Genomic DNA, 26940 nt, shown 5'->3' with positions numbered 1-26940 from the left:
TAAAGAAAAGGAAACTTTCATTTTTTGTGCTGCGATAGGAGCATTTTTCTGCTGGTTCCCTTCTTTTACCTGCAGCAGCAGGGCATGTAACTCATATAAAAAGAAATGTATTGCTCAGTAAAATTTAGGTAGTTTACGTATGTGAAACTGGAATAACACAAAACTAATTTTACACCTCATATCAGATTTTACGTGTAAAACAATTTTGCATGCCCTCCAGTAATACAACTTGAGGTTCCCAGATGATAAAGGACACACTCTACAGCATATTTATCCATGCTGTGTTCTTTGTAAACTACTTTTAATGGGCACAAGTTGGGTAAACTTTGAACTTGTGTATCTAGGAAATGGATAAAGGGATTAAGAAAAATTTCAAGGCTGTTTGAGATCATGACCTCAGGAATACAATGTAAAAATTACAGCTGTTTGCTGTGCATAACTGTCTTGGAAGTGAAAATTGCTAAAAAACCCTTTTTGTTGGGCATTGCCAAGGAACTGTCTAGGAACTGATGGTGCCTCCGTAAGTCTCACTAAGCCCACTATAGACCACATCAGATGCAAAATGAACAACTGAACTGCTCCATTTGCCTAAGCAGGAGGAAGTGTGTAATATTCATACCTTGACCCTGTGCTGTGGGGCTAAGGCAGTCCTCCTGCTGGGTATACAAATGGTCCATAGCCCGAGGACTATCAAACACTTCACCCTACCTTTTTATCACTAGTAGAACCCGATGTATGAGCAAGCACTGGAAAATCCTGTTTTTGTGTGTGGCATTTTGAAACACATTAGGTACACATGCTGTCACATGCATTCTGATAGTGTGGATGATTTTTTCCAAAAATACCATGGTATGTCTCCTGTCTCAAATATTTTAGCCATTTCACTGTCACTTTCCCCAATAATTCTAGTAATTCTGATGGACTGTTATCTATGCCTCTGTCTTATTTCATCACAAAACTTCCCAAGGCTCTGTTAAACTGTGGTTCTAATACTGGATCTCCTATGTCTTCCATATTGACTTTTATTTATCCCTTTATCATGTCATCAGCCAAGTCTTTCCTCTCATAGAGGCCATCAGGTTACATCTGCTTTTAATTTCACATGAGTTTGTGTTGATTTTTCTATGTGGTAAGCCAGTCCATTTGATGACCATTTCTTTTTCGATGTCTTCACATTTTTCCTACAGCCATTTCACCTTGGCTTTCATGCACTTCCTATTTATTTTATTCTTAAGTGAATTATGTTGCTGTATTCGTGTCTTCTCCTGATCATTTCTGGACTATCCTCTGTCGTCAAACAGTTGAAGTATTTCTTCTGTTACTTGAGGTTCCGTCAGCGTTAACCTCTTTGCATCTACGTTTGTAAGTCCAACTTATTTGACTGCCCTATTTAGAAATGTCCATTCCTCTTCACCAAAATTTCCTACTATACTATTAATCATCATATTATCAACTGCCTTTGAGAACTTCAAACATATCTAGTTGTTCATCAGTATTTCAGTGTTTAGCAAATGGCCTTGCTCCAGTAGTAACACTGGTTCCCATCAGAGTGCCGTGCTGTTGGGCTCAGCTAGCACTTGGATGGGTCACCGTCTGGGTGTGCCGAGTGCTGTTGGTGAGCGGGGTACGCTCACTTTCAATAACTACCCGATTACCCGATTGAGAAGTAGCGTCACTGGTCACGGAAACTGAAAATGGCTGGGAGAGTGGTGTGTGCTGACCATGTGCCCTTCTGTATCCATATCTGGTGATGCCTAAGGACTGAGGATGACATGGTGGTCGGTCAGTACCATTGGGCCATTGAGACCTGTTTGGATAGTGGTTGTTCATCTTTATTTCAGTATTCCATTTCCACCCATATCTTCGGAATGATTTTCATAAACTTTAATCTACTGTTCATCACTGCTAAATTGTCATCCAAGATTATATCTGCTCCTGAGTACTTCATAAAATCCAGTATCTGATTTCAAAATCTGCCCTATGTGACATAATCTTATTGGAATCTCGCTGTGTCTTTGGACCTACTCCAAGTATACCTCCTCCTCTTGTGATTTTTGAACAATGTTTTCACTGTTGCAAACTGAAATTTTTTGCAGTACTGAGTTAGTCTTTCTCATCTCTCGTTCCTCGTAGTAAGCTCATATTCTTCCATAACTCTGTATCTTATGTTCCTTCCACTAAAATACATTCTAGTCCTCTGTGATTATTAGATTCCAATCTACCTTTGCATACCAAATTACGCTTTCAATAATTTATTTCTCTATCTCTCTATCTTCTGCTTGTGATGCCAACTATAATTGTTGGTGTTTCGTTTGATGTGAATTTGATGAAAATGTCCCTAACACTACATTCCTCCCAGTAACTGACTTTCTGCTCTAACTTACCATTCATGATAAAGCCGACTCTATGGAGTTGATATTACCCTGTAGTTGTCTGACCAGAAATCATATATTCTTTCCTTTCCATTTCATTTCACTGACCCCCCCCCTCCCCCCTCCCCCGCTCTCCCCCTTTTAGGTACATTGCGTTAAACCTTTGCGTCTCTCTCTTCAGATTTTGTAGCTCTCCTTTCATACTACTTGACTTAGTTTCAGTGTAACCACCTGTTTGTGTTTTAGAATGGTGTATCCCCACCTGTAAATCACCCTGCATCATATGTGTAGTTGTTTTGTCAATCCAAAAACTGATTTGATACAGCCTTCCATGTTGGTCTATCCTGAGCAAGTGTTTTTATCTGTGTATAACTACAACAACATAAGCATCTTCAAATTGTTTTCTGTTTTCAACCATTGATCTTATTCTGTAGTGCAGGTATCTCTAAGATTTTTGCACTCCATGTAAGAAATAGTACTTTGGGCAAACTGGAACGGAGTTTCAAATCAGATTTCGCGAACAAGGGTACGCAAGTAGCAGAAGTGCACTGGGACGTCATTTAAAGGAGAACCAACATCGGCTTTAAAAACATTAAAGGTGTCATTTCCATTTTGCATTTTGATAATGAAGTTATAGCGGTGGACATTTTAGAAGAAACTGAACAATATTTGAGTGATCAGCTAGATACAGAACTTAGAATAAATAAGCAGATTTTGAGCAGTCATAGGTGGTTCTTTGATTTTTTTTCTCCAGTGATTTATTTATGAGCAGGAAAAAACAATAAAGAAGAGTCCTCATTCAGCTACTCTTTCTTTCATCTTTCTCTGTTTATTGAATTCTTAATGACCCCATGTCATTTTATTAGTGAACAGTTTTTCTTAAGTCGTCATTAGAAACATGAAGATGACACGTAACAGTAGGTTTGTTTTATGAAACCTGGTCTACTGCATTGTGTTTTACTGTTGGCTTTCTTGCACAACTGTGCTGGTAAAATTGAAATAATTATTTTGTTTTATTGAAAAAAATTGTTTTAATTAACTGTGTGTCAGACGTGATGTCCTCTGCTGAAATTATGAGCAAATTGTACCAGATGTGGTTCATTATGATGTTCTCATAAAGGGAATGTATTGTACTATTATACTGGTTCTACAACTGACCTTGCACATTAGTGCTGATTGAGCTTTTATTATCATTTTATATTAACATTTTGATTTTATACGTCATCAGAAGTGCTGCCTTGTAGCATACGGGATTACCTTATCAAAATAAATGTTGCTAAAGTAGTCATAATACATCCGTTTAATATATAAGTACACACATGAGACACAATAAAATATAGAAAGAAGAGTAACCATACTTGGATGTCATACCACTATCCAATCAGAGTATAGGGTTTGGATTGAAGTGCATGGCTAGTATTTTTGATCAGTGAAAAGATTCTATTATAAGGGGAAAAGTGCTTTATTGGCATTATGTTTCAACTACAGTTAAAAAAAAGTTATATAAAGCATGCCGTCATTTCATCCATGGTATTAAATTTTCAGTTTTGTTATTTCTTTGAACATAATTTGTCAATTGACAATAATTGTGTATACTAACATAGTGCAGGATTCTGTTCTATATTTTTTTTGTAGGCAGTTTCATTTTGAAATTCATTTTAGCTTATATTTTGCTCTGCACTGAAGAAACTGAAAAACAGGTGAGCCACTGTTGTAAAATTACTTATTATTGTTGTGTGTTTGTGCAGTATTTGTACATGTCTTTCTGTTTTCTTCTTTCCTCAAGCCTTCATTTGCATTTAACATTGTAGTGTCAGTCATATTGTCAGTGTCATAAGTTTTCCATGTGTATCTTCTTTCTTTCTTTCTTTCTTTCTTTCTTTCTCTCTCTGTCTTGTTTAGTACATGGCTTTTAGCGGATATGTGATTCACAGGAACACATTTTATGCAGAACATTTCCTTCAATTCATAAATTCTTGATTTTTTTTTTCCTTCATAGGGACATAAGTCATATAGAACTTTTTGAAAAAAATTTCTGCGATTTGACTGTAAATTACTATTCATTTATGTCCACAATCATGATTTTGGCTTTATAGAGTAGGTTTAATGATGAATAAGAAATGCATGCAAGCTACTATGAACAGCATAGTTAATACATTACCATAGCCAAGATAGACACTAAGCCAACACCCACCACAATAGTACAAATTTAATGCCAACTAGTTCTGCAAATGAAGAAATTGGAGAAATGTATGATGAGATAAAATAAATTATTCAGATAGTTAATGGAAATTGAAAGTCTGTCATAAGGGAAGGCAAAGGAAGAGAACAAAAAATAGAAGAATTTTGCACAGAACACAATTTAATCATCATTAACACTTGGTGTAACAATCATAGGTTTAGACATGGAAGAGGCCTGGAGATGTGGGAAGGTTCTGGATTGATTATGTAATGGTAAGACAGAGAATTTAAACTTTGAAACATTTCCAGGGGCAAATATGGATTCTGACCACAATTTATTGGGTATGAACTGTGGATTAAAACTAAAGAAATTAAAACAAAAGTAGGAAATTAAGGAGATAGAGAGCATGGATAAGTTGAAAGACCTAGAGGTTGTTGAGAGTTTTAGAGGGAGAATTCGGCAATGATTAACTGAAACAGGAAAAAGAAATACAGTACAAAACGAATGCTTAGCTTTGAGAGATCAAATAGTGAAGGAAGCAGAGATCAAGTAGGAAAAAGAAAATGCCTGTTAGAAATCCTTGGATATCACAGTTGATGAGAGGAGAAAGTATAAAAGTGCTTCAAATGAAGTAAACGAAAGGTAATGCAAACGTGTGAAAAATGAGATTGACAGGAAGTGTAAAATGGCTAAACAGGAATGGCTGGAGGACAAATGTAAGGGTATAGAAGCATATCTCACTAGGGCAGAGATAGATGATGCCTACATGGAAATTAAAGAGGCCTTTGTAGAAAAGAGAAGCAGCTGTATGAATATCAAGAGCTCAAGTGGAAAACCAGTACCAAACAATGAAGGGAAAGCTGAAATGTCAAGAGTATATAGAGGGTCTATATAGGGGAGATGAACTTGAGGGCAATATTATGGAAGTGGAAGAGGCTGTAGATGAAGATGAGATGGGAGATATGATACTGCATGAAGAATTTGATGGATCACTGAAAGTCCTAAGTAGAAACAATGCCTCGGGAGTAGACAACATTGCGTTAGAACTACTGAGAGCCTTGGGAGAGCCAGCCATGACCAAACTCTTCCATCTGATGAGCAATATGTATGAGACAGGTGAAATAGCCTCAGACTTAAAGAAGGACATAGTAATTAGTTTCAAAGAAAGCATATGCTGGCATATGTGAATATTAGTGAACTGCCATGGTTCAAAGTACTATCACAACTTCTTTACAGAAGAATGGAAAAACTGGTACAGCCCACCTCTGGGGAGATCTGTTTGGATTCTAGAGCAATGTAGGAACATGCGAGGCAATACTAACTCTACTACTTACAAGAGAAGTTAAGGGAAGGCAAAACCTATATTTATAGCACTTGTAGATTTAGAAAGAGCTTATGACGATATTGACAGGGACACTCTCTGTGAAATTCTGAAGATAGCAGGGGTAAAATGCAGGGAACAAAAAGCTTTTTAGAACTTGTGGAGAAACAAGACGGCAATTATAATGCTTTGAGGGGTATGAAAGGGAGGTGGTGGTTGAGAAGGGAGTGAGACAGGGCTGTAGCCTGTCCCCAATATTATTCAATCAGTACATTGAGCAGGCAGTACAGGAAACCACAGAAAAACTTGGAGTGGGAAGAAATAAAAACTTTTTTGAAGTTTGCCAACGTCATGTAATTCTGTTAGACACCAAAAGACTTTGAAGAGCAGTTGAATGGAATGGACAGTGTCTTGAAAGGAGGATATAACATGAAAATTTAAAAAAGCAAATTAAGGATAATGAAATGTTGTTGAATTAAATTGGGTGATGCTGATAGAATTAGATAGGGAAATGGGACACTTAAAGTAGTAGATAAATTTTGCTATGTGGGCAGAAAAATAACTGATGATGGCTGAAGTAGAGAAAATATAAAATGTAGACTAGGAATGGCAAGAAAAGCATTTCTGAAGTAGAGAAATTTGTTAACATTGAATATAGATTTAAGTGTTAGGAAATATTTTCTGAATGTGTTTGTTTTCAGCGAAGCCATGTATGAAAATGAAGCATGGATGACAAATGGTTTAGACAAGGAGAGAATAGAGCCCCCTTTTGAAATGTGATGCTATAGAAGGATGGTGAAGATAAGCTAGGGGTTGGCATGACTAATGAGGGGAGTACTGAATAGAATTGAGGAGACACATAGGACACTTTCTGAGGCATCAAAAGTTCACAAATGTTTTTTTGTGTGTGTGTGTGTGTGTGTGTGTGGGAGGGGGGGGGGGAAGGGGGGGGGGACGACTAAAATTGTAGAGGGACATAGAGAGATGAATACAGTAAGCTGATTCAGAAAGACATTGGTTGCAGTAGTTATTTGGATATGAAGAGGCTTGCACAGGATAGAGTAGCATGGAGGGCTGCATGAAACAAATCTCTGGACTGAAGACCACAACAAGAACAGACATCCTCAAGTGAAAATTAATAAAACATACAAATCATTAAGTGCAGGGAGTAATGTTGGCTACAAAATGTTATTACATATTTGAGAACATTACTTAGGTCACAATGTCCAACATGTCTAAATAACATTGTCAAAGTAACATGTATATGATCTCATAAACCAGTTGTATTGCAGAATATGATTACATATCAAAGATATATAATTTTTCTGGTATAATGCACAGCAAATAAACTTGAACAAACTGTAGTTTGTATTTGATAGCCAATAAATTATTGTGACCTGCATTCTTCATTTGTCAAAACAACGGCAGAGATCATTACAAAGGGACACCGTTGTGTGAGCCATGTGGTCTTTGGACTGCCAAAGGCGTTATCAGGAAATGGGAACGTGATTCTTTATTTGGCTAAGTGGTTAACATATCAGTATAATACATGCTCATAAAGCCTCTTACAGAAGTATAATGCAGTACTCAATTCTCAAAGAGTAAATATAACCATTTTTACATGCCCAACAAAATGTGGTACCAGTATAACTGCAGATATATGTGATGTTATAAAATCACAATCTTCTAAACCATGGTGACTTGCATAAGCAAGAGCATACACGTGGCAATGTGCACTCCCTTGTGAAATCGCAGGCACCCACAAAATCCTGAACCAGAGCACACTCAACAATTCTTACTATATATTTCCAAAAAAGACATCACCTGTAATATGCTACATAAAACTCAACTGTATAGTAGATGGAAGATGGGCGGGGGGGGGGGGGGGGGGGTTGTAGGGGAAGAAGGCAAATGGGAGGTAGTAAACAAAAGATGGTATAACATTATGTATGGGAGTTGGAGGGGAGGAGGACTGAAGGAGGTAAAGGTGATGTAGAGGAGGTATATAGCAGATGCGAGGTTGTAAGGAAGGGGAAGATCAGTTTGCATTCCAGAGAAATGTAGAAACGCGAGGAAATACTGACCCTACCACTTACCTTAGAAGATAGGTTAAAGAAAGGCCAACCTACATTTGTAACATTGGCGAAGGCTTTCGAAAATGCTGACTGTAATATTTTGTTTTAAATTCTGATGGTAGCAGGAGTAAAATACAGGGAGTGAAGGGCTATTTACAACTTGTGCACAAACCAGACAGCAGTTACAAAGCCAAACGGGGATGAGGGAATGTAGTTAAAGTAAATCAGGTGATACTCAGGGAATCGAATTAGGAAACGAGATATTTACATTAGTAGATAAGTTTTGCTATTTGGGAAGCAAAGTAACCGACAGTGGCTGAAGTATAGATTGTAGATTGCCAATGGAAAGAAAAGCATTGTTGAAAAGAGAAATTTCTTAACTTCAAATTCAGGTTCAGGTGTAAGGAAGTATTTCCTGAAGGTATTTGTCTGGAGTGTAGCCTTGTACAGAAGTGATACGTGGATGATAGACCACACAGAAAGAGAACAGAATCTTTTGAAATGTGGTGCCACCGAATAATGGTGAAGATCAGATGGGCAGTTCACTTAACTAATGAAAAGGTACTGAATAGAATTGGAGAGACAAGAAATTTGCGGCACATCTTGACCAAAAGGGGGGTTGGTTGAAATAACACATTCTGAGACATCAAGGGATCACCAGTTTAGTATTGGAGGGAAGTGTGGGAGATAAAAGTTGTGAAAGGAGACCAAGAGATGAATACACTAAGCAGATTCAGAAAGATGTAGGTTGTAGTAGTTTTTGGAGATGGATTAGTTTGCATAGGACGGAGTAGCATGGAGAAATGCATCAAACCAGTCGCAGTGACAGGAGAAAACACACACCAAAGTTGAGGAAATGTGCAAACTTTTGGAGTCGACACATGCGCGCGCGCGCGCGCCCACACACACACACACACACACACACACACACACACACACACACACACACACACACACGCTGCCATGTGGGCTTTCACATCTTGTAGACTTTCAGGATGTTTCTCCTGAATAGCCTGTTGTAGGTGTTTTCAGGAAACTAGCATAGTTGTACAGTACGTTAATAGTTTGTCCATGTTGGACGAAATGGTACAAATCAACTAATGTCACAGGCTTTGATGACTATTAACTTGACAGGAGGGGGATTGTGACAAAATTTCTGCCTGAATGTGAACCTGGCTGACACCATTCCACATACTGACATTTCAGTTATGGCTCATAGGCCCTGGCCCAAAATTCATCTATGGTGATGATTCTCCCAAGCATATTCTCTCTCTCTCTCCTCCTTGTAATGCACTAGACACGCACAAGAAATTTCCCACTTCACTTACTGCTCGAGACACACACACACTCTGCAGCAGCTTTATGCATGTGTAGCTCATTGTGTAAGATCCTGTAGATTGATGTCTTCTAAATAGTAGTATGACATTGTAATTTCTGCAGCATCCCTCGTCTATCATTCTCCAAGCATTGGGCAGTCTGCGTAGCAGGTCTGTCGGTATGCACACTGACTGGCCGCCTGGATCAGTGCATGTTGGTCGTGCAGTTGTGCCTTGCTGAATGCATCTGCTGAGCAGCCATTCAGTACAATAGAGCAGTGTTTCCTACCACTTCTACAACCTCCTCATGGTATTATTGTGCATTCCTTCCATGGCGGCCGGTTGGGTGCTTTTCTCCACTCGGGGACTGGGTTTTTGTGTTGTCCTCATCATCATTCGGGTAGTGGTGAGACTGGAAATGGAAAGATTGGAACTTGTACAGGTGCTGATGACTACGATGTTGAGTGCCCCACAAACCACTACCACCACCACCACCACCACCACCACCACCACCATCATCCTTCCATGGTGAACCTTATGTAAGACCAGTGTTCAAGTCAGGTAACATGTGTCCTGAATGGCTGCTTGACTCACGCTATGGTCTCTCATCATGCTCCATTCTCCTGGAAAGGACTGTCATCTAGCATCATGTCACGTTACTGTGGATTCTTGGGGAGACTCCTGTTTGTAATATACTATTGCATACTGTGGCAATTTATGGTAAAACATGTTTGCAATGACAAACTTCTTTTTGTCTTTTTTCTCATGTTATATCTTCATGGCAGTTTGTGTGTTAATCCATGTCCCCACCCATAATGTTTACATATGAACTAGCCTTCCATTTGCATATTCAGAATTTTGTAATTTGTTACCATTTTGGAGACAAAAAATAGTTACCACGGTTTTTGCAATGACTCTTGTATTTGTCATAGACTGCCTTTTGATTTAGCTGTAAAGTATGTGCCTGGAAACTGAAAGGTCATGATATCGAATCTGTCAGATCATGGATTTTTCAGGCTTTGCTTTAATGTAGCCCTCACCTCTCAACGATATGAGGAGTCAGCAGAAATGACACTTGGTTTGGCTTCCCTATTAAACTGTAGGCCACCTTTTCCCAGTTGCATAACTGGGGTAGGTTAGGGACACCAAAGTCTCCGATGCGACATCCAAGTGAAAGATCTGCACTGGGTCATTGAACCACACAAAATTATTATTATAGTCTGAATGTTGATGTATCTCACCCTATTTTGATAATTTATATTTGTGCATTGATTGTGGTTTTATAGATAAGTAGATACGGGTTCAACAGACTTGTACATCATACTCCATGTCTTCGGTTTTTGCAAGGGAAGTGTGTGGTTGATCAGGTTCGGAAGCTCTTATTAGGTCTAAAAATGTACCTACAGTAAGCTTCACTTCATCTAGATAGCTACGGACTAGGTGCAAAAATTCTTCAAAAGCTGTTGTGGTATTGTGATCTTTTTGAAATCCGTGTTGGGTTTCTGCAAGGAGATTGTCGATAAAAACAATCATGGTATGCTTTGCCAGGATTACTGATTCAATATTGGTCAGTAGTTTGATGCTTCCTCCTTTGATCCTTTTCTATGTACTGATCTGACAATGCTTCTTTTCAGTGTATTAGGAAACATGTCCTCTTCAGGGTTACAGTTGATGAAATATGTAATTGATTTAACCACATCATTTCTATATTTTTTCATTATTGTGCTGAAAAGATCATCCCAACCCCTCAAGTGTTTGTGTTTTAGCTACAGAATTATGTTGCTTATCTGTCGTTCATTTACTACGCCAAATTCAAAGCCCGTATGTGTTGTGCAACAGTGTATTGGAATGTGGAGTATATCAATGTCTGGAATTGAGGTGCAGTTGGAAAGAAGAAATGTTTGTTAAGAATTTTATAGTTTTTCATCCTGTATCAGTTGGTCTTCATGTGTAGTATTTATTGGTTTCTCCTCTGCATTCGAACCTGTTTCACGGTATTGGTAATGAGGTTCCAAGAGGCATGGCTTTTAAAGTTTTCTGACTGCTATTGCTTCATTGTGGATTTGTTTCCTAAGATTTGCGAGGTCTAATTTGAAACTTTGCTCAACACTGTTATATCTTTCTTTGACAATGTGCAGCCCAGATAACATGTACAGTATATAGAGGTCATGGATATTCTGTCAAAACTTGACTAATCTAGCTAGTAGTTTTAAATTTTTCGTATTTGACAAGGAGAGCTAAAATACCTCAATGGAATTATTCCCATTTGTTATTCGAGCCTTCTAATTCATGGTCTTGGGATAGTGATCTGAAGCATAAGTACTTTGTTATATATAGAATTCTTAAAACGACATACCAGTATGTTCATTTTACAGGTAGTACAATGTGCAACCTGCTAAAATTGTTAGAAAATTATTAAATGATTTAAGAAATTAGTAATAATATGACAACAGGTTTATGGGATGAGATATGTTTTGACAATGACGTGTGAAAGTAATGTTCTCACATATATAACAATGTTTTGTTCCTCGTGTTATGCCGTGCACTGTATAATCTGTAGGTTTTATTAATTTTTACTTGAGAACGGTTATAAAGTCAAAATAATAATTGTGTGAACTAAATGAATAGTAATTTACAGTCAAATGGCAGAATTCTTGTAAAAAATGCTTGTGCGTGAAGTACTTACGCTTGTTCCTGAAGTAATGCAGTAATTAATTCTAATATTATTGCTGTTATGTACATTATTGATTCATAAATATCTATCCATTTTTCCTTGCATAACAGGGCATTAAAAAGGTTTGTACCTTCATCATTGTGATGTTTGTAAATCACTGCTTTCATCAATACCTTGTATTTACCTTGGCATGGAAACTAGAAAATTTTGTCAGCTTTAAAAACACTCTTACTTTTAGCAAGGAAATCGCACAAATTTAAGAATAAAGTTCACCCATAAATCTGAAATTCACCAAATACAAAATAATAAAATTAAGAGATTTAGTTCAGTTTTAAAGTAACTATTTTATTATATTTCTGGAGACTGATCGAAGTTTAGGTACAGTTATAGGTATGCTTCCTGTCCTGTCATACTTGCAGTTAGTTTTGGAATAACAACGACAAGTTTAAAACTAACTAAGACACTAGTTGCACCGTATGCAGATTATAATTGAGTATTACAGTATGAGGAGCTGCAATAGTTGGTGTTGACCTGTCTGTAAAAAGCTGGCTGTTAACACAGTAACCCCAAAGTTTCTTTTTTTAAGGTAGTGTTTAGAGAGGCACATTAATGAAATATAATGTAATAGATTAATTTGTGGAATTTTATATTGTTCCAATCCATTAAGTAGATACCTTGCTGGAGCATGTCTATATGTTTCCTGACTAATAAGTTGTGTTCAGAACATTTTACCTCCAGATTACATTATATGCTTTCTAGCCTCAAACCTGCTGAAGTGTTGCTAGTTAGTATGTGCTATAATTATTTCAGGACTTGAATCAATATGGTAGTCCATTGCTAATTATTGTTCCTATTATTATTATTATTATTATTATTATTATTATTATTACTTTTTTTTATAGCTGTTGCTGTGTGTAGATGGACACTGTTTACATTAAACTGATCACATACATGAAAGGTAGTAGATTATCTCCTATGTATGATTGTCTTCATAAAATGATCAGTGGTAATTGAAATTCACCACTGTATAAACTTTGTTATGTACACAAGATAATAATCGATCATTGTGTTGCCTGTCTTTGAAGAAGAAACAAGTACTGTTTTTCGTGGTTTGCTTAAAGATTATAGCAGAAAGTAAGTGCTTAAAATATTAAACTGCTGCAGTCTGATTCGAGTAGTCAGTATTGCAACTTTTCTACAGCAGGATAGTAGGACTGTGATGATGTTTTCATAGATGGTGCTCGCAATGAGGAAGTTTAAGATGGCAGTTTTTGAGAATGGATAGTGCAGCAATGTATAAACTCCGACAGATCTCAGTGCAAAACAGTGAGGCATATTTCTAAAACTAAAATAAAATACTTCAAGAACAATAAAGTTTGTGGAATTTGAATGAGGTTTATAATAAACTAGATGCCACAGTGGAATTCATTGTATTTCTAAGTAAATGTAAATCAGTTTTTGAAAGTAGCTATTTGTAGAAGAAGAAGAAGGAGGAGGAGGAAAAGGAAAGAATGTATTCGAAAGACCTGAAAAATGCACATCATGTTAGAAACTAATAATTCTCGTTAAAGTTACAAATGCGTGAAATGTTTCAAAATGAGAGGCGGCATAACTGGTCAGTGTACAACACATAATAACTATTAAACAGAATAATTACTGCGAATTGTAACTTGGAAGATGCAGGTTAGTTGTCATCTTCTAATTTCAGTAGAGAAAATAGTCAAATATTAAAGGAATATAATATTGAAAAGACATTCTACAATAATTTAAACTACTAGAAATAGCGCAATTATTATTTTCTAAAATTAATAAATTGGTAGTAAAAGTTATCGTAAATAGAAGTTGATGTGACTTTTCTCGGAATTTCAAACAGAATTCTGAGTCATTAGTGACAAATAAAATGACTCAGTAGCAGAGGGAATTTTTCTTTATATACTAGAATATCTAATTTATATCTAAAGCTTCCTGGCAGATTAAAACTGTGTGCCCGACCGAGACTTGAACTCGGGACCTTTGCCTTCCGCGGGCAAGTGCTCTAGCACTGAGCTACTGAAGCATGACTCACAGCTTTACTTCTGCCAGTACCTCGTCTCCTACCTTCCAAACTTTACAGAAGCTCTTCTGCGAACCTGCTGTACAAAAGTTGCAATACTGACTACTCGAATCAGACTGCAGCAATTTAATATTTTAAGCACTTACTTTCTGCTATAATCTTTAAGCAAAGGTCCTGAGTTCGAGTCTCAGTCGGGCACACAGTTTTAATCTGCCAGGAAGTTTCATATAAGCACACACTCCGCTGCAGAGTGAAAATCTCATTCTGGAATTTATATCTCTTTATAACGAGGGCTACAGGAAATGTGTTAACAAGCATTATCCAGATTTGTTAATGACATAATTCTCTAAATTTTTAAGTAAGAAACTCGGTAGTAAAACTTTTTATTGCTACTAACTGTATATTTAGTATACAAAAGTACACTTTGCAGAAGAGCTGCTAGATCTAGACTGCAATTTATACAATGTTAAAATGTAGCCTCAACCACTTTTCGTAATGCAAAAGCACTAATATTGACACTTTTTGGAGGAGAAAAACCTTGGTCATCAGAATCATTACACAAGAATCTATAAAGGTGATAAAGAATTTTAAAATTTTTTGGTTACTTTATTTAAAACCATGTTGTCTTCAAATTTGTTACATCGTCATTCATCCAATTGATAAAAAAACTAAAATGAATTGATGTGTGTGTTTCTGAGTATCAGCAGCATCACAGCATCAGCTAATTGTATGGGCTGTCTGTATACTTCCAGAAAAGACATATCCAGATTACAGACACCCAAGTAGTACTGCTGAGCACTTTGTGTACATAAACAAGAAATCAGAGAGACAATAGTGGTCAAAGATAATGCACAGCCCTAAGGAGATGCTTGGGAGTTCGAATCTTATCACAAACAGAATGTCAACAATATTCAACGAGTTAACCAAAGACTGATATTAAACATCTCTACATAGTTTTTAAAAAAAGGTTGTGTGTGTGACGCCTGTAATGTGCTAATTTAATGTATTTTCTTTTTTTTTTCACTATATATCATAGTTTCAAACAGTTCCAGCAGTTGCAAATTTCTATCCTTATTCTGTATGTGCAGAATTGTGTGTTGTATTCAGTTTACAACAAAGAGTGGCTGGTGTCATGGCTACACATGCCTGTCACTGACTTTTTGATTTATTAAACTGAGACCTGTCCCTGTGCTCTTTGTACCTCAACTTGAAGGATCTAGCAGTCTGACCAATATAAAGGGTGTGTCTGGAAAGCTGTGTGTCACACTTTTCTTTTGTGATGCAACTTTGTCACAGAGCTGTTGGACCAGAGGGGGGAGGGGGGGGGGGGATAGACTTAGCTTTCCAGTGGTAGGTTGCTCAATTGCGTCCATGCTCTTGGAAGGTTAAGATAGTTTCTTTGTGAACCTCTATGTAATAGTTGCATTGAACTTGTGATGTAGAAAACTTTAAAGCAACACTGTGTGCTAAAGTTCTGTGTGAAGCTTAACAAGACACCATTGGAGGCTTTTGGAATACTTATGGAAGCCTTGGTGGATGATTTCCTTTCCAGACTGCAGTCAAACGGGTGGCACAAGATGTTTAGAGGAGTTCATGGACAAGGCCCTGAAATATGCTCACTATTTTTATATACTGTATTTAGCATATTTCGTGACAGTACCTTTTCCGTAAAATGTTTACAAGACGATATTTGTCTTGGCTTCAGTCGTCTAGTGGAAGTATGATTCTACAATGCAGTTTCGTCGGCTGCAGAAATGACCTGGTTCAATGCGTTTGCCTCATTTTTGGTGCTTCAAGTACCATTTCTTCGAATGTGGTTTCTTCTTAAAGTTTATATAAAAAAAGTAGTAACATTATTCATTTTTCCTGTTCACTAGCAAATTATTATGACGGCGACCTGCACATTGTTCCACCGTCAACACACACACCAAGAGTTCACTGCCGACTGACTATGGTCAAAGACAACTCCAGCGTCAAAGACATTTTACACAACACACAAGCTTCCACTTGTAACCAGTCTCTTTGATATTCTTTGTCACCTCTACTAATATTAATCAATATGCTGTCACTCTCAAAAATATAAGTAAATTAGTATAAAATAAGGCAAATTACAATTCACAAACTAATATTCTGACAAAAATAGAAGAAAACATTTACAACTTCCCTCATTAGATTTGGTATCAAAAAATCCAGTAGAAAATAACACATCTCCCAGATCCTTTACAGCCCATGCAGGACGCCGTATATGTTGTGAACAGATGACGGTGCGACTCGTGTATGCCAGTTACTGAATTCAGACTATCAAATGGATGTTCGCTCAATGTTAGTATTATTGGACTTGCCAAAAATGGTTGTTAGAGATTGTATTGGAAGGCTTGGCCATGCAGAAGATTTGAGCAAAACTTGTGCCCAGAGTTTTGACCGACACACAAAAGCAGCACCAAATGGAAGTGTGTGAAGAATTTGAGCAGCTCCGAGATGATGATTCCAATTTCCTGGACAACATGGTCGATGGGGGATGAGCCATGGGTCTTTCAATACAATTTGGAATCACAGAGGCATAGTGTGAATGGCAAATGATGATGTCACCGCACCTGAAGAAACATCACCTGAGTGAGCAGTGAGTCTGGGATGAAATCAATGTCCCCCACACCCAAAAAGGGGATGGTGCATCATGAGTTCTTACATTCTGGCCAGACCTTCAACATTCAATTTTAAGGGAAGTGCCACAGAGATGCAATCACAAGGGCACCTGTGTCCAAAAGGAGTTCCGCAGACTTCATCGGAACTGCACAGTGACAGTGTGTCAGCTCACACCACCATCGTTGTCACGGTCTACCTGACCTTGGAAAAGATCAGTTTGGGTTCTGAAAATGTAGGTGCATGCAAGACAGTGCTGGCACTGCAACTTCTCTATGAAGATGGGTTAAGAAAAGACAAATCTATGTTCATAGCATTTGTAGACTTGATGAAAGCTTTTGATGATACAGAAACCGGACAACAGGTAAAAGAGACAAAGTATAGGAAAGGCAAATGTTCCTTGAGAAGGGAATGAGATATGGTTTTAGCCTATCCATGATTTATACAATCTGTACAATGATCAACAGTAAAGAAAAATTTGGAGTAGGAATTAGAGTTCAGGGAGAAGAAATTAAAACTTTGAGGTTTGCCAAAGATATTGTAATTCTGTCAGACACAGCAAAGGACTTGGAAGAGCAGTTGGAATGGAGTGGACTGTGTCTTGTAGCGGGATACAAGATGAACATCAACAAAAGCAAAATAAGCATAATAGAATGTAGTTCAATTAAATTGGGCAATGATGAGGTAATTAGATTAGGAAAAGAGATACTAAAAGATGTTCGTGAATTTTTATGTGTAGGCAATAAAAAACTGATGATGGCAAAAATAGAGAGGGTATAAAATGTTGACTGGCAATGGTAAGAAAAGCATCTCACAAAAACACAAATTTGTTAACATCAAATACAGATTTAAGTGTTAGGAAGTGTTTTCTCAAGGTATTTGTCTGGAGTGTTGCCTTATACAGAAGTGAAATGTGGATGATAATCATACCAGACAAAGAGAGAACAGAAGTTTTTGAAATGAAATGAGAAGCTTTTGAAGTGTGGTGCTTCAGAACAACGCTGAAGTAACTCCTCATGTGATCTATCCAATGGGTAGATCACATGAGTTACTGAGTAGAACTGGGGAGAAAAAAATTGTGGCACAATCTAACTAAAACAAGAGATTGATTGATAGAACACACTCTGAGACATCAGGGAATCTTGAATTTAGTATTGGGAGGTATTGTTGCAGTTTCAAATGGATGGAGGCTGCAGTAGTTATTTGGAGGTGAAGAGGTTTGCACAGGATAGAGTAACATGTTGGGCTGCATCAAGCTAGTCTTAGGACTGAAAATGCCAACAACACAACACATGAAAGTGGATGAGCGTGCTTTTTCTTTCAGCCGTATTCTCTCTCTCCTTATACAGAACAGATGCGTATTATATATTAGCCTGTCCCTCCAAAAAAGACTCATTGATTTTTTCTTCCATGACTTTAAAAACATCACTATCATTGAAATTCATCATGAGAAAATTATTTATAGTAAGAGCAGTGGGCCAACAAAGATAGAAGTTGCAGATGAAACAGGTGAACATGTAGCAGCAACATACAAAGTGCTTTTTTGGAATGCAGATAGTTTAGAATTCAAACAGTGTGTGTCAGCAAAATGCAGAGACTCTTTTCTGTGCAATCTACATGTGCTGCCAAAATCTTATGTGGGTTTCATCCACAATGTGATACCATTCTGAGTGGCATTCCCACTTACGTCCATGCACTGTTTCTTACATATTAATTTTTCCACTAAGTTTTCATGTCATCCATTAGCTGTCTTATAATAGGCCTTTAATCAGGACTTTAAAAGCTCTACCTAATTAACAGCTAAGGTTGGAAAGTATTTTGGCCATCTGGATGGCAAGAGTTATATTGTATCAAAATATCTGTTGCTATTGGCTTCTTGTTCACTATGAAGGCCATCTTTCTTCATGATATTTAGATCAAGAAATTGCAGTTACTCATTTTTTATTGTTTGACAGTGAATTCAATTTGATCATAAAATCATTAGTTTATTTATAATTTTTACCTTTCTTTCACGCCCATTTATCAGAAGCAGTGTATTGTCCGCAGAGCACTTGTAGTACAAGATTTTATCGACGGGGTGTGAAGGAGCAGTTATATTTAAGAACAAGCTGGAAAAGTTCAATAAATTCAACACTTTGTTGTCAATATAATCTCCTGTGCTTGATGGTTCTGAACATCCCAACGGCCAAGTCAACAAGTACATTTGCATATAGGTTTTTAATGTTCAATGATATAAGGCAGGAAATGTTGGCAAAAGGCTATCTTCAATCTCATTAATCAATGCAGAATAATTACTAATTGAAAAACTATCCCAAAGACATAAAACTGTTTTAATACCTTACCAAGCATTTTCATAATTTTACACAGATGGCTGTTCATAGAGCTTAGTCTAATATTGTGCTCTTTGTTGTTAATTTTTAATTGGCTGGTATGCTGTGTGGCCATCACATTCATGCAGAACATCATAACTTTTGCTCTTCAGTCAATAGTAAAGAGGTCCTATTCAATAACTTGTTTAGCAGATTAGCTTTGCTTGTACCTTTCCTGTTGGATCCCAAGCAATTTCAGTAATGTTGTTTTTCAAAAAGAACTACAGTATGTTGTTGCTATACTGCTGTTTGCTAACAATATAAGTAGTATTACCCTTACTTACCTTGCCCCCATGTGCCCTTTTCATGTCTGCATTTAATTTAGTGCCATCTGATGCTATTTTAGTTGCTACAGTAAGTTCCTTCAGTTTTAATTTTTTAATTTTTATTTATTTTATTTTTTTTCCAAAAAAGCTTGTATATTAAATTTTAAGGCACACATACGTAGACTTAACTAAAAGATATGCACCATGCTGCAAGTAGTAAGAGGTTTACTGGCTGGGAAGAGATCCTAACTGGAATTCCGTAGGGTTCAACATTAGGTTTACTCCTCTTCCTTACCTGTATGAATGACCACACACTTTACATTCATTAAGCAGAGTAAGAACCTTTTGTGGATGGCACAGATGCTATAATTAAACTTGCTATAGAGAAAGCAACAGAAGAAACTGACTGTAATGTTTGTTTTGAAGAATTATAGAATTATAATTGACTTTCCATCAATTTTGAAAAGGTAAAACATTGTATTGAAGCTCTTTACAACCACATAAATAGTGCCAACAATGAAGGTAGTGTGTGAGGACAAGTTATGGACTAAAGTGGAATGTTTCATATTTTAGGATATTCTTACTGATGAAAATAAGAAATATAAAATTTCTTTAAATGACTCATTTCAGAAATCTGTTCTTTGCATTATTACTAGTATTTACAGATGGACGACAAATATGTAGTGACATACTTTTCCTACAGATCAGTAATGCATTATAATACAATACTCAAGAGTGAATCATGAATTAAAAGGAAAGCATTTACTTCATTGAAGTGGCCATGAGAATAAAATATGGTGTTTACCAACAGCTATCTTGTAACTAATAACTTTGTCAAACCACATCTTCACAATAAGTAATGAAATTTGCCATTAGTAATCCATCACACATTCATAAAAATAGTTCTACTGACAACTGTAACATTGGAATAAAGGAAGAAAAGTCATTCATCAGTCATCTCTAAAGAGTCATCTGTGGCACAGAAAAGAAGCAATATGCAGCTCCAAAAATGTTTTAACATTAATACAATACAATAAAATTCTGACAGGTAGCCCAGAGAAACTTTAACTGAAATAGTTTTTCTAGACAACTCCTCCTCTGCTACTGCTTACTTTATAATTAAAAGCTAACAGCATGTACAACATAGCAGATCAATCTGTTGACTCCCTTTTTTAAAATTTTGGTGTTTTTCCACTAGCAGCATGTTTACCATAAGAAGGCTGTTATGTCTACTTTAGCTGGTTGATTCAATATTTTTTCAATAACAGCATGAATTAAGTCTAAGACTAGTATGTCCAGTTTTACCAAATTTAAATCACTGTGATATTTAACAACTTTGACACGGTCAGCGTGTTGTAACAATGCAAACAAGTAATGTATATAAGGTTGAATAACAAGTACACTGTTTTTTTCTACTGATTTTTGTTAATTTTGAACTAGTTTCTGGCTTACTAGGCCATCTTCAGGAAACAGCCGACTAGCATCTAGAAGGGACACTGGTTCTTAAGTAACCAAACATTATGGGTGATGATACAATTGTATAGTGTGTTGTGCATCAAACTTGTTTCTTAACACTGAAATGTTGAAATTATACTTTACCCAATAGACAGTGTTAAGCACAGTAAATAAGTAAACTACACAGTGTTACAGAATATAAGTTGTCATTACTCTACACTGTTCGGATTGCAGCTGGCGCAGTCCCACATCGGCACCGCCCCCCACATGTCGAAGTTCCGACCGCACTACCCCGTGACATCCCCGCAGGGTGGCCAGCCATACCCGGTGGCACCCTCTGCGAGGCACACGCATCCTCCACCGCTGGGCGGCCCACCCCGCTACACTGCACCCCCAGCTGCCGGACCCGTGAGGGGACTGGTGGGCCCACCACCATCTCTGGCCGAGCAGCTCAAGAGAGTGCTGGCAGAGCGGGAGAGGCGCATTTCTGGTGGCGACAGGCAGGCGTCCGGATCTGGGTCTGGCTCTGGTTCTGGATCCGGTTCCAGAGAGAGTTCAGGGGAGTTTGGGGATACAGTACGAGATGCTTCCTCTGCACAGAATCTTGCCGAAGAAATCAGGCAAGCAGTGAATGAAGCCAATGCCAGAGGTGAGGGGATTTTGCTGCATTTGTGTACTGGTATCCTTATTTTCCATAAAAACTGTATTAACAAAAGTTTGCTTGTAATTTGGTTCTTGGACTGCTGCGTATAGTGAGTCGTGCTCATACTAGATGTATTAAGATTATGCAAAATGTAAATAAAATGCCAATTAGTTTTAAACTATGAAACAAAGACATTATTAGGTTACCTTCCATTCAGAAAGCTGTTGCACTCAGCGACTGTTATTCAGTGAACTGTGGATGAAATAATAATGCATTGCGACTGGCAAGCTTCTAACCGAAATCTAGATCTGCACAATAAAATTTAAAAAGGACGATTGATCGCTGCAATCTATAATTTAAGAGACATTATTTCATAACACATTTGCTTATAGTTATAAATGATTGTGACTGAGAAGTTGGTAGGGGAAAATCATTATAAATTAAAGGATGTGTAGTCAGCTTGAAATTACTTTAGTATTGATGACTGTGATGGAACTAGTAGTAGTTGAAAATCTACACAGGTCGCATAGTATGCATGCTGCCACTTCCACGAGGCCTGTAGCCACAGCAATCTCCCACAATTGCCAGTCCTTTACCACTACCACCACCACTATCACAGTACTTCTCATAATGTCAGAAGCAAGTTCATCAAAAGTTAAGAATGAAAAAGTTTGTCATCATTCTCTTAGTCTGTGGACTGCGGTGTCAGTCGAGAGAGATGAGCCTACTTTGAGACTGAAAAACTTAATGGTCGCTACTGCTCTCCATTAACAAGATAATCCATAGAACTGCTTTGAACCCAAATGTAAACATTGTTGTGAAAATTGACAAGGGAATGTTCAAGCAGAAGAAACATCAAAACTCGAAACTCCGGTAAAAAGCTGTTGTCTGGATAAGCAGATTATCAGTATAGTTTCATTTTCAGAGGATGGAATTCGTCGTCATATTTGTGATTATTATCCCAAAAAGAACATTGGACACTTGGCAAGTTATTGCTGAACCTTAAGGAATCTGTGTTTTTTAGGCAGTCGCATAGTGCTATTCTCAGTTTTGTGCAGCTTACAATTTCACAATTTCACTGTGGACATTTCTGTGGTCATATGCTGTAGGAGGACAGGTAGGGTACAGTATCATGATGATGCTGAATTTTAAGGGAGATCTGTTGGATGAATATATATGGTGTGACTTGATGAAAATTGGATCAATTCTGGTCATGTTGTCAAGTAGGGTTGGATATATGACACAATTAAAGCAACAATGACAATGCCTTCTGGCAATGGGGGCAGACTTATTCTTCTGCTTATAGGCGTCTCAGAAGGTTTTTTTCCAACAGTCTCCTGCTTTTTAAATCACAGGCAGACTGTTTTTATTTCTCCTGAACAAGCTGACCTTACAGCTATTCACAATTGCTGTGAACAGGACCTAGCTTTGGCGTCATGTATTGAATTGGTATTCCAGAGAAGCGGTATTCATGGATTTGAGTGTTGCTTATGGCTCAATGTGGTTAGATGGTATAAGAAATCATTACACTGAAATCACCTTGCACAAAGAACTAGTGAGCCACACTGCATCAAAAACGGGCTGCCACAAGACTCAATATTGTCTCCTCTTCTAGTTAACCTATGTACTTCAGACTTCCCAATAGTGACCTCACAGAACTTCTGCCAAGATGATGATGTAGCACTTACCGTCGAGTGAAGCATCTACAAGGAGGAGAACAGAGTCTGACAGCAGACTTGGGACACCTAAATAAATATGAGGTATAAATCATCTGGTGCAAATAGATGACCCACAGCAATTATGCAAAATACACTGACAACTTTCTTGGTCATTCTGTACCACATGAAAAACACTTGCAGCTGAGTGGACAAAACAAAAGTCCAGAAATAATATAATACGGGAATTGGCAGGAACAGCCTGGAGAGATGACACAGACAGTCCTTGGTGTACTCAGCTGCAGAGTACTCTGGTGCAGGGAGCAGGCATACCAAACAGATGGATCGTAAATATAAATGAATGATAGCTTATCGTAACCAGACCACTAAAACCTGTACAGAAATCTTTGCTTGATGCCCGTGCAGATATTGCTCCAACAGACCTGTGATGATAAAGGCCACATGTAAACAATGGAAGAAGAATTGTGCTTCCATATAACAAAGAGTACTTCAGAATCTGTACTAGACTGCATAATGCTCCACGCTCCTACATGTTGTCTCAAAGATCCGAGTGGGAAAATGATGCCCTGTTGCAGCATCAACTCTTTGTGCTGGAGGGAACACGGAAGGATCAGTAAAAGGTTTCCATTGCAACACCTACAAAGGTCCCATTATACCAACATCACCATCTGAACTACCCAAAAAGATTTTGTGCTGCCTATACAGGATCTGAACAGGCGATGCCAGAAGGAGGGGTACCCTGCACAGATGGGGTGTCGTCAATAGCTCTGAATGTGACTGTGAAGGAGCAGAGCAGACTGTGGAGCACATTGTCCAAGAGTGCACCAAGAAAAGATACTCTGGAATATTATGAGAACAAAGACAAAATAAAAAGTTCTTTGGATATCCTCGACAAAATTAAAAATATAAGGATTCCAGGTAATTGAAAATTCTTATCACTCGAAATCTCGAATATTTCAGAAATAGACTCTATTGAAATCATCAATTAACGTTTTCAAACATGAGAAAATCAGTCGGGCTGAAGTCTGTTAAATAGTAGAACACACAACAATCGATCGCTGCATGCAAATACTTCTAATTTCAAAATTTATCTCCAAGAGGATGGGATAGCAATGGGTTCATGCCTTGCAGGTACATTAGCTGATATTTTCATTAACATTTTACAGCATCTTGGGCTGGAATGCAACATCACGTGGGATGCAGGCAGTAATCTGGAGGGGTGGGGAAGGGAATGTGGAAGCAATAATAGTGTAAGGATGGGGGAGAGACGAATGCTGTCTCGTGGAGTGTGCAGGGACTAGACTTACATTGTTGATATTCCTACCTGGAATTTAGATTGTTTGCTTTATTATCATAGGTATCTTGATGATATTCTAATCTTATTCGATGGCACAACAGATAAGATTAATGTCATGCAATCTCAGTTCAGTAGCTTACATCAAAACTAAATGCTGTAAGGAAAAAGAGAAAAACAAAACAATCAACTTTTCGGATTTAAAAATTTCAAACAAAATGTCAAAGTTACATTTCTTTCATAAACCCACTACAACAGACGATATTATCTATGACTAAGCTTGTCAAACTTACATGTTGTCACACCATGATACAAAGACTGGTCACTGTACCAAGAAAAAGATTGAACAAGAATAAAATATCATCCAGAACATAGGTATAAATAATGGTTTTTCCTATAGACTTGGTGGACACACAAGAGCCCCAATTCCATAGATGAAATAACTTTAATCATAGACATGTGCGAATTAAAGAAAAACAAAGTTCTCATATGTCCTTATTTAGGTATTATTTCCAGCAAAATAACTTGTTTCAAGAGCACAAAAGTAAAAACTAGTTAAAGGAACATTATCAGTGTACAGTGGCTATTGAGACATACACCACAGATATTGTAACATTCCGCACAATATGACAATACAAAATTAACTGTAAAGATTGCCAGAAGTTTTATATTTGACAAACAAAAAGGTCTGCACCTGGTTTAAACAACTCACACAATAAGTGAGAGTAACCCCTCCACCTTTGTTTGCACACTTAAGAGTAAACTTAAAAGCCTCCAACCACAAAACAAACACTATTAAAACATCACTACAGTTCCTGCATAAAATACAAAAAGTGAAGCCATGGATGTGATGGAAGGGATTGAAATTTATATCCATCTAAAGGACCAGTTGGACAGAGTTTTAATCAAACAAAAGAACTACCCAGTGGAAAATTAGTTGGCAATTTTGCGCCAATTCTGTTTTGTAATGTTGCAGAGCCATAACAACCACAGTCGTTGCTATAGCCAAGAACACTTAGAGCCACAATATGAAGAAAATGATAAAAACATAGGATAAATCGTGGCAGTCTTAATCTAATTTCACAGTTTTCATTCCTTTTTCATTAACTGCCACAAAAGTGCAGTTTTGAGCATTTTGGAAAATTGTATACTTCAGTTTTAGTTTAATTAAATTAATCTGACTACTTTTATGTCCACATGACAGAGTGACACTAGTTATGCACCATCTATGTACGTTGAATATCTCTCTCTCTCTCTCTCTCTCTCTCTCTCTCTCTCTCTCTCTCTCTCTCTCTGTGTGTGTGTGTGTGTGTGTGTGTGTGTGTGTGTGTGTGTGTGTGTGTGTACTTGACATAATATCTCTGCAACAACTGATTAATAGTGATGTGCTTTCATAATAACTGAACTAACAGCAGCTGTTCTGTCCTGACAGAAGAGTTAAATTGAAGTCGGTCATGGTGTCTCAGCCAGGACAGATACAATCTCATCAGTTATATGTCCCAATGTTGATGCAGTATTGTGGATATGACAAAAGTCACCAGTATCAACAGTATTAGGAAAAAAAGAGAGTGTGCTGCTTATTGTAAAGATGACATGTTGAGTTGTGTTTTATTGTAAGGATAACTCCCATGTGCACAGTTCAGAAAAGCTACTGGTGGAGCGGAGGATCTGGATGGCCAAGGTTGTGTAGAAGCCATTGAAATCAAGCATGTTATGGTCAGCTGCATATTGTGCCACAGGATGGTTCACTCTGCTTTTGTTCCACCCCCCCCCCCCCCTCCCCCAAAGTATCAGTTACAATGGGGCACCTCATAATCATCCCATACTACCCTGGACTGCGACAACTGAATCACATCCTTCGTCAGGTCTTTGACTACCTGTCATCGAGCACTGAAATGAGGGACATCCTACCCAAGATCCTTCCTACACTCCCTACAGTACTCTGTCGCCCACCCAAACTCTGCAGCATCCTCGACCATCCCTGTGCCACTCCCAGTCTCAACCCCTTTTCACAGGGATTATATTCCTGTGGAAGACCCATGTGCAAGACGTGCCCAGTCCACCCACACAGCACTTCCTATTCCAGTCCTGTCACCAACTTACCCTACTCCATCAGATGCCAGGCAATCTGTGAAAGTAGCATCTGTGAAAGTGTGTTGCAACCACTGCACAACTTTTTATATTGGTGTGATTACCAACCAGCTCTCCATAATGATAAATGGCCACTGCCAAACTGTGACCAAGAGCAGAGTGGGCCATGCTGTGGTGGTACATGCTTTATTTCAGTGGCTACTGTACAACCCTTGCCATCTGGATCCTCCCCTCCACTACCATCTTTCCTGAACTGTGCATATAGGAATTACCCTTGCAACACATTCTCTGCTCCCGAAGTTATTCTGGCTTCAACATATGATAACCTATTGTCCCCACATCCTCCAACCAACAGTTTCCACCCCTCTTCTGTCACCTCCCAATTAACATTGTGCACCAGTCTCTGCCAACACACGTACTGATCTTTTCCCCTTATCTGCTCCTCTCCTTTCCCAGAAATAAGAATAATCTTCCCAAAGATTTAGTCTTTCCTTCTCATTCCATCCAGGAAGT

At 37.8% G+C, this 26940-nt stretch overlaps 1 protein-coding gene across 1 annotated transcript in view; it reads left to right on the top strand.

Annotated features, from left to right (window-relative positions):
- The window catches only part of LOC126474300 (uncharacterized), a 175845-nt gene that overhangs the window by 132711 nt on the left and 16194 nt on the right, over nucleotides 1-26940 (top strand). Inside the window, exon 24 of the mRNA XM_050101766.1 lies at nucleotides 20958-21372. Within this exon, the coding sequence (XP_049957723.1) occupies nucleotides 20958-21372 (415 nt within the window). The remainder of the gene's footprint in view (nucleotides 1-20957; nucleotides 21373-26940) is intronic.

The sequence above is a fragment of the Schistocerca serialis genome, chromosome 4 (genome assembly GCF_023864345.2).
Source record: "Schistocerca serialis cubense isolate TAMUIC-IGC-003099 chromosome 4, iqSchSeri2.2, whole genome shotgun sequence".
NCBI lineage: Eukaryota > Metazoa > Arthropoda > Insecta > Orthoptera > Acrididae > Schistocerca > Schistocerca serialis.
Note: the sequence above shows the minus strand (reverse complement) of the source record. Positions and strands in the feature narration are given on the sequence as shown.